The 9,355-nt window shown below is 34.1% G+C and overlaps 1 protein-coding gene across 1 annotated transcript in view; it reads right to left on the reverse strand.

Moving 5' to 3' along the window:
* Window positions 1-9,351, reverse strand: part of LOC102677668 (titin-like) — a gene marked incomplete at its 5' end in the record, with an annotated part of 23,390 nt that extends 14,039 nt beyond the window's left edge. Inside the window, 4 exons of the mRNA XM_031512034.1 lie at window positions 16-1,337; window positions 1,551-5,271; window positions 5,370-5,395; window positions 5,721-9,351. Of these exons, the coding sequence (XP_031367894.1) occupies window positions 16-1,337; window positions 1,551-5,271; window positions 5,370-5,395; window positions 5,721-9,351 (8,700 nt within the window). The remainder of the gene's footprint in view (window positions 1-15; window positions 1,338-1,550; window positions 5,272-5,369; window positions 5,396-5,720) is intronic.
* Between the last annotated feature and the right edge of the window lie 4 nt (window positions 9,352-9,355).

Below are 9,355 nucleotides of genomic sequence, written 5' to 3' on the forward strand. Positions count from 1 at the left end.
CTCTTTAAGTTTCTTCTTTTTCAATGTAATCTCCTCTGTAATCTCTTCTTCTTCTTTTTCTACAGGCACAGATTTCTTGATAGTGACTTCATCAGCTGCCTCTTCTTCTACCGGTTTTTTCTTTTTCGGTTTCTTTATCTCTACTTGTTCGCTTACTTCTTCCGCCATTTTTTCTTTTGGTACTGGTTTTTTCAATGTAACCTCTTCCTTCACTTCTTCTAATACTGGTTTTTCTTTAGGTTTCTTCTTTTTCAATGTAACCTCCTCGATAATCTCTTCTTCTTCTTTTTCTACAGGCATAGGTTTCTTAATAGTGACTTCATCAGCTGCCTCTTCTTCTACCGGTTTTTTCTTTTTCGGTTTCTTTATCTCTACTTGTTCGCTTACTTCTTCCGCCATTTTTTCTTTTGGTACTGGTTTTTTCAATGTAACCTCTTCCTTCACTTCTTCTAATACTGGTTTTTCTTTAGGTTTCTTCTTTTTCAATGTAACCTCCTCGATAATCTCTTCTTCTTCTTTTTCTACAGGCATAGGTTTCTTAATAGTGACTTCATCAGCTGCCTCTTCTTCTACCGGTTTTTTCTTTTTCGGTTTCTTTATCTCTACTTGTTCGCTTACTTCTTCCGCCATTTTTTCTTTTGGTACTGGTTTTTTCAATGTAACCTCTTCCTTCACTTCTTCTAATACTGGTTTTTCTTTAGGTTTCTTCTTTTTCAATGTAACCTCCTCGATAATCTCTTCTTCTTCTTTTTCTACAGGCATAGGTTTCTTAATAGTGACTTCATCAGCTGCCTCTTCTTCTACCGGTTTTTTCTTTTTCGGTTTCTTTATCTCTACTTGTTCGCTTACTTCTTCCGCCATTTTTTCTTTTGGTACTGGTTTTTTCAATGTAACCTCTTCCTTCACTTCTTCTAATACTGGTTTTTCTTTAGGTTTCTTCTTTTTCAATGTAACCTCCTCTATAATCTCTTCTTCTTCTTTTTCTACAGGCATAGGTTTCTTAATAGTGACTTCATCAGCTGTCTCTTCTTCTATAGATTTTTTCTTTTTCGGTTTCTTTATCTCTACTTGTTCGCTTACTTCTTCCGGCACTTTTTCTTTTGGTACTGGTTTTTTCAATGTAACCTCTTCTTCTATTTCCTTTGGAACTGGTTTTTCTTTTGGTTTCTTTTTCTTGAGTGTTATTTGTTCAGGAATTTTCTCTTCCTTCTTTTCTTCCACAATAGGTTTCTTTACAGTGATTTCATCAATAGCTTTTTCCTTCACAGGTTTCTTTTCTTTAGGTTTCTTTATTTCTTCAATTATTTCCTCAGGTATCTTTTCTTCTGGTTTCTTCAGAGTAACTTCTTCTATTACTTCTTCTGGAACAGGTTTTTCTTTCAGTTTTTTCTGTATAACTACTTCTTCTTTAACCTCTTCGACTTCTTTCTCTTCAACTTTCTTGATAGTAATTTCAGCCTCGGCTTCTTCCTTCTTTATCGGCTTTTTCTTTGGTTTCTTTACAATTGTTTCTTCAACAATTTCTTCTGGTTTTTTCGGTTTTTTCTTTAATGTTACTTCAGTAATTGTTTCCTCTTCTTCTGCTTCTTTTTCCTCTACAATTGGTTTCTTAATAAATATTTCTGTTGGGACTTCTTCTATTGGTTTCTCAGGTTTTTTCTTTAGCATGATTTCTTCAATTACTTCTGGAACTTCTTTCTTTTCTTCTGGTTTTTCGAATGTCACTTCCTCCTCCTTAGGAGTTTCTTCTTTAGGTTTCTTTGGTTTTACTTTGCGCTTCAGAATGATCTGTTCCGCTTCTTTAGGTTCCGTAGGAGCTTCTTCTTCTTCCTTCACTGGAAATTCTTTGACACCTTCATCCTCAGGTTTATCTTTTTTCCAGCCTTTCAATGTTATCATTTCCGGTTCTTCCTCTGGTTTTTCTTTTTGAGGTATTCTAAATTTAACTTCCGGTTCTTTGTCTGGTTCTGGTGGTTTAGGTTCTCCTTTTATCAATGGAATTTGTTCTATTTCTTGATCTGGTTTTTTCTTTTTCTCTCTTTCATATGGTTTTGGTACTGGTTCTGGTGCCGGTTTTTCTGATTTCTCACGTTCTTCGGGCATATATTTTTCGAGCTCTGGTTTGTCAAATTCTAATGGTCTCAATTCTTCGTGTTCTAATTTCATTTTTGGTTTCTCTTTCTTTCCTGGCTTAACTTCCTCTTCAGATTCTGGTTTGTCCGGTTTCTTCAACGGTTCTTCAATTTTTTCCGGTTTCTTTTCAGGAATCTTTTTTAATTTCATCATTTCAGGTTCTGTTTTCTTTTCTTCCGGCACCTTACCTTTTCCAATAATTAACTTTTGTGGTTCTTCTGGTTTTTCCGCAGGTTTTTTTGGTGGACGTTCATATATCGATTTATCTTCTATTTTTTCCAAAGGAACCTTTTTCAATTCTTCGAATTCTTGGTCCAATTTTTCTAATTCTGTGACTTCTTTCTTGGGAAGTTTAATCTTCTTCACTTTCTTCCTTAGAATTTCAAGAGCTTCTTCCGTATTTCTAGACAGAATACCCGTTTGAACTGGATTTTCTTCCAGTTCAGTTATCTTTGGATATTGTATTTCAGGTGGATAATCTCCGACAAATGTAATTCTGCTTCGTAACATAATTTTCGGAAATTTGGCTTCTTCAATTTCTTTCTTTTTCGGAATTACTACTTTCTTTAATTTAATTGCAGCAAACTGAACAGTTTCTGTAGGTTCTGAATATTTTAACTTCGTGGGTTTAATCTCTTTTCTTTCGATTTTCTGAGGTACCAGTTTCTGCAAGGATTCTGGTAAAGGTTTCTTTACTTTTTTCTTCTTTGGTTCCCATTGTATCTTCTCAGGCATAGGTTCCAATACTGGTCGTTCATATTCTGGTTCTATCCATTCTTCGATATCATCTTTCTTAACTACCTTCTTTTTCTTCTTCTTCTTTATTTCCTTTGGTTTCTCAGGAATTTCCTCGATTGGTTTTTCTTCTGGTATTTTTTTCTCTTTCTTTTCTAGAGCTTTTTCTATTGAGACTTCTACAACTGTAACTTTTTCATCTGATTTTTCTTCGACAGGTATTGCTTTGTGTTCCTCAGGTTTCGTCGTTGATAATTCTTCGGCAACAGTTTCTGAAGTAATTTCAGTAGTTTCTATACTTTTCTTTGATATAATTTCTTTCTTGGGCTCGACTTTCTTTGGTTTTTCTTCTACTATTTCTTCTATTCTTTCTTCGAATTGTTCCTCTTCCACGATAGGTTTCTTTTCTGGTATTTTTTTCTTTTTCAATTTCTCTTCCTTTGCTTTCTTTTCCTCTTCTTTTGGTTTCTCTTTTTTGAGTTTTTCTGCCTTTGGAGCTTCTTTTAATTCAGGTTTTTCTTCAGAAATTTCTTTTATTTTTGGTTTTTCTCCAATAATCTCACCGTTCGTTACAATTTCTTTCTTTTCTTTCTTTTCTTCGGGTACTTTCTTTACGGAAACTTCCGTAATCTTTGCTTTTTCTTCCACTTTTTCTTCCTCTTTGGGAACAGCTTTTTCTTCTTTTGGTTTTTTCTCTTTTATCTCTTCTGTTTTAACTTCAGGAATCATTTCGGTTATCTGTATCTCCTCCTTAGGAAGGATAGTCTTTTTAGCTTTTTTCTTTTTCAATTCTTCTGGTGTCATCTCTTCTATTATTTCTTCTACTTGTTCCTCTTCAGCTTCCGTTGGTATAAGTTTCTTTTTAGGAGCCTTTTTCACAATTACTTTCTTCTCTTCTACTTTATCTTTCTCTTTCTTTTCTTTGGTAACTACAGCTTTATCTTCTTCCGGTTTCTTTATTTCTAACGTTTCTTCAGCACTTGTAGAAATGACTTCGGTAGTTATGATACTATCTTGAGACATGATTTCTTTCTTTGCTTTAGTTTTCTTTGGCTTTTCTGTAATTAATTCTTGTACTTCTTCTTCTGGCTGTTCTTCTGTCTGAGGCACAGCTTCCTTCGGTGCTTCCTTTACTTTTACTTCCTTCTTTATTATCTTTTCTTCTGTTTCCTTAATTTTAGCAACTTTCTTTTTCATAAGTTTAACTTCTTCAGGAAGTTTTTCTGTTATTTCTTCAGAAATCACTTCGGTTATTTCAACACTCTCTTTCTCAGTCGGTTTAGCTTTTTCTTTTTTCACTTCAGGTTTTATTTCTTCTATGATTTCTTCTTTCTTTTCTATTTCAATCGTTGTAATTGGTTTTTTCTTCTTCTTTGGTACTTTCTTCATTTCTATCTGCGTGATTTCTGTTTTTTCTTCTTCCACAACTGAGGGCTTGCTTTCTTCTGGTTTCTTTTCAGGCAACTGTTCAATAGAAGTTTCCGTAATAATTTCAGTAATTTCTATGCCTTCTTGAGATACAACATCCTTTTGGATTTTTTCTTTAACAGGTTTTTCAATTACGATTTCTTCAACTTCCTCTTCAGGAGTTTTTCCTTCTGTGATAATCGCTTTCTTCTTTTTGATTATTTTCTTTGTCGGTGTTTCAATGATTTCCACAATTTTATGTTCTTCCATTGCTTTTGCTTCTTCTATTGTTTTCTGTATAACTTCTTCCACTATCTTCTTCTTTTTATCTTTTGGTTTCTTTTTAATGATCTTTTGCGTTGGAGTCTCAATGGTTTCAATTATTTCTTCTTCTTCTTCAACTATTTCTTCCGGTTTTTTGGGTGCTTGTTTTAGATCAATTTTTGTTATTTTGACCTTTTCCTTTTCTTCTTCCACGATAGGTTTCGCTTTTTCTTTCTGCGATTTCTCGATTACGATTTCTTCAACAATCTCTTCAGGAACACCGTCATCTTTTACTACTGCTTTTATTTTCTTCACTATTTTCTTTGTAGGTGTCTCGATTACTTCTACTATTCTTTGTTTCTCCATTTCTATCGTTTCCTCGCGTGGTTTCTGAATTATTTCTTCTACCACGATTTCTTCTTCTTCTTTCTTCATAGGACGAATCTTCTTCCTAATAATTTTTTGTGTAGGTGTCTCAATCGTTTCAAATATCTCCTCCTCCTCCTTAATGATGACCTCCTTCTTTTTCTTCGGTATCTTTCGTACATCGTGTTCAGTAACTGTTGCTGTTTCTAGTTCTTCCACGATTGATTGTGCTTCTTGTTCATCAGGTTGCTCTATTATTATTTCTTCCACGACTTCCTCTGTTACTTCATCTTTAGCTTTAAGAGGTTTTTTCTTAATAATCTTTTTGACAACTTTTGGTATTTTCTTGATTTCCTCGACAATTTTCTGTTATTTACAAAAAATCAATTTCAATTTCAATAAATTTTATATCCATAATTAAAATAAAAAATATAAATAATTTTAAAATCGATTATAAATCTTACCTGTTCTACAACTTCCTCCGTGATATCTGCGAAAAGAATAAAATGCTTTAAATTTGATCTTAAAATAGAATATTTCATTTCAAGCTTTTTTTTATAACATATAAATTATTTAACGAATAAACGAAGATAGAAAATAGTAGAAGCGTATAAACAAAGTGCTTATAAACATATACACCGATTATGTAGTACATAGTACAATATCAAGTATATTTGTCCATTATGTCTTTGTATTTTGTATTTTGTTTAAATCGTATATCATTTATGCTCGATAAATGAAAACTGACGTATATATATAATATAATTGTAGGCTATGGTGATGGTATAATTGTAATACGTAAGAAATGGGCTTACCTTCCGTCACTTTCTCGTCAGCTTTTGGTTTTGTTGGTCTTTTGTGTTTTGGTTTTTCGTGTATTTCTCGTGTAGTGTCTTCGTGAAGTTCTGTTGTTGCTATTAATGGTTCTTTACCTTCCTCTTCCACGACCACCTCTTCGGTGATCTGTTCTTTACCTTCGCGTTTTCTCGTGACGCGTTTTTTGCGCACCATTTTCTTTGTTCCATCCTCGCTCATAATCTCGCTCGTTACTATCTCTTCTTTGATTTCTTCGATAGGTATAGGTTTCAATTCGATTGATACGGCTTTATCCTCGACAATTTCTTCGACCGTTACTATAGGTTCACCCTCTTCCTCTATCATTGTCTCTTCGACAATTTTCGGTTTTTCGTCTCCACGTTTCGTCGTGGTTTTCTTTTTTTTGATTTTTCGTTGTTTCTTTTCTGGTGTTTCTTCCGTGCTCACAGTCGTGACAATTTCGACAATCTCGACAATATCGTCGTCTTTGGGAACGAATTTTAGATAATACTCAGATTTCTTTTCTTGCTCTTTTCCTTCTTCAGGTTTCTTCCAAGGTTTTAATTTAGTTTTCTCTGGCTCTTCCGTTGAAGCTTCATATTCAGGAATTCTTCTCTTAATTTCTTCTTCTTCTTCAGGTTCTCTTGATTTTGGAACACCGGGTACTATTGGAACAGCCTCAGTTTCCTGAGTCGGTATCTTGCATTCCTTCTTCGGTTTCTTAGTTGGGATCTTTTTAGGCACTTTTTCTGGTTTCTTTGGATATTCTGGTTTTTCTAGTTCTTCTAATTCTACTTCGGTTGTTTCTATTTCGTATGGTTCGAATGATTTTACTTCAGGATATTCTTTCTCTTCTTTCTCTTTTTCAGGTTTGTCTACTTCATCTTTCTTTCTTGCAATAGGAGTAAGTTTTTCTGAAATACTTGGAACTTTTTCCGGTATTTTCTTTAATTTGATTACTTCTGGCTCCTCTTCTTCCGCAGGCCGAGGTTTTCCTTTGCCTATTTTCAATTTTTTCGGTTTCTCTTCTTCAGATTCTTTGGGTTTAAGCTTACGTTCATACGGCGCTATTTCTTCTACTTTTTCTAATGGAACTTTCTTTAATTTCTCGAAATCTTGATCCAGTTTTTCCAATTTTGTTATTTCTTTTTCTGGAAGTTTCACTTTCTTGTGTTTCACTTTCTTTAGTTTTAACGCTTCTTCCATAGTGCGAGATAGTTCACCACTCTGTACATAATTAGGTTCAAGTTCAGTAATAATAGGATATTTGATAGATGGTGGCCATTCGTGTTCTGTGATACGACTGCGTAATAAAACCTTAAGAAACTTAGTTTCATCTTTATCTTCTTTCTTTTTTGATTTGATAGGTGCTTTTTTCAGTTTAATCTGTGCAAACAAAGGAGTAATTGGTTCCTCAATTTTCAATTTGATAGGTTTCTGTTCTTTGATGCTGATTCTCATCAACTGTGGCTTTTCGCTTTTAACCTTTTCAACAGGCTTCTTTTTCTTCCCTTTCTTTTCTGGCTTCTCTATTAGAGGCTCTTCAAGTTTTTCCAGAGGTAATTCTTTTTTCAATTCTTCGAATTCTTGATCCAGCTTTTCTAGTTTGGTTATTTCCTTTTCCAAACGTTTCAACTTCTTCTTCTTAGATTTTGGTAAAGTGGCAGCTTCTTCGACATTGCGAGACAAAATACCATTTTGAACTTCATTCGGTTCAAATTCCTCCATTTTCAAATATTTTATGGCTGGAGGCCATTCTATGGATGTAATTCGACTTCGAAGAAGAACTCGAGGAATTTTTTCTTTCTTTTCCACAGGTCGTTTTACGATTGGAGTTTTACGCAATTTAATTTGTGCAAATTGAGGTTTATCTACAGATATTTCTTGTATTTCGAGTTTCGTGGCTTCGACTTTAGTTATTTTGTGACGTTCAAGTTTAATTGGTTTCTTAAGTTTTCTTGGAAGTTCAGAAATTTCAAAAATTTCTGGAACTTCTTCTTTTTCTTCTTTAGGAACAGACATTTTTTTAGAAACTTTTTTAGGAATTTTCTTCTTAACGATTTTTGGTTTACCTTCCTCGGTAACAATTTCAGTAACAGTTACTTCTTCAACTGCTTCTTCCACTTTTGTTGGTTCTACACGTTCTAAAATAGGAAGTGCTCTTATAGTTTCTTTTACAATTTCCTCGACAGGACCTTCAATAATAGTTGTGACAGGAGATTTGCCTTCCTCTTCAACTATTACAACTTCCGTCACTTGTTGTTTCTTTCCTTTACGTTTCATGGTCTTTTGTTTCGTAATTTGCTTAGGTTTGCCTTCCTCGGTCATTTCTTGTGTGATAGTAACTTGTTCACGAATCTCTTCCAGTTCATTTGGTTTAATGTATTCTGGAGCAGACAGAATTTTCACAGTTTCTTCGATTATTTCTTCTGTAGGACCTTCGGTAATCGTTGTAACTGGCAACTTTCCTTCTTCTTCAACAATTATAGTTTCAGATATTTGTTGTTCTCTTCCCTTTTGTCTAATTTTCTTTTTCTTAGTAATCTTTTTAGGTTTGCCTTCCTTTATTTCTTCAACGACAGTCACTTGTTCGTGAACTTCTTCTATTTCGGATGGTTTTACGAATGGTTTTATAGAATCTTTAATTATTTCTTCAACAGGTCCTTCTGTTATAGTTGTAATGGGTTTCTTTCCTTGTTCTTCAATGGTAACAATTTCAGTCACTTGTTGTTTCTTACCTTTGAGTTTGATAACTTTCTTCTTGGTTATCTTCTTTGGCTTATCTTCTTTGGTTATTTCTTGAGTAATAATAACTTGTTCACGGACTTCTTCTACATCACCTGGTTTCATATATTTGGGTACAGGTAAAGCTTTTACCGTTTCTTCAACTATTTCTTCAATAGGACCTTCAGTGATAATAGTTACTGGAGGTTTGTCTTGTTCTTCAACCGTAGCTTCTTCTATTACTCGTTGTTCTTTGCCTTTACGTGTGATAGTCCTCTTTTTAGTTATTTTCTTTGGTTTTCCTTCTTTAGTTACTTCTTCGGTGACCGTGATTTCTTCACGTACACCTTCTACTTCAGTTGGTTTAACATATTCAATTAACAAAACTGGTTCCGACAATTCTTCGAGTATTTCTTCTACACGATCCTCAGACACTGTCGTAATAGGTAGTCTTTCTTTTTCTTCAACAGTAACTATTTCTTCTTCTTTGCCTGTAGGTTTAATTATCTTCTTCATTGTAATCTCTTTCGGTTTCTCTTCCTTAATAACACCTTTGGTAAGGATTACGTGCTCTTGCATTTCCATCACTTCTGCAGGCTTGACATCCTCAAGCGCGGGAAGTGATTTAACAATCTCATCAACTATTTCTTCTACTGGACATTCAGTAACAGATGTGACCGGAGCCTTTCCTTGCTCTTCGATAGTAATAAATTCAGTCACCTGTTGCTTCTTTCCTTTACGTCTGATTATATTTTTCTTCGTGACTTTTTTAGGTTTGCCTTCTTTGGTTATTTCCTCCGTAATAGTTATTTGTTCCTTTACCTCTTCTACTTCCGTAGGCTTAACTTTTTCTAGTGCTGGAAGAGGTTTTATTATTTCTTCAACAATTTCCTCTAGTGGCCCTTCTGTT

Source organism: Apis dorsata, unplaced genomic scaffold, assembly GCF_000469605.1.
Source record: "Apis dorsata unplaced genomic scaffold, Apis dorsata 1.3 scaffold_382, whole genome shotgun sequence".
In the NCBI taxonomy this organism is placed as follows: domain Eukaryota; kingdom Metazoa; phylum Arthropoda; class Insecta; order Hymenoptera; family Apidae; genus Apis; species Apis dorsata.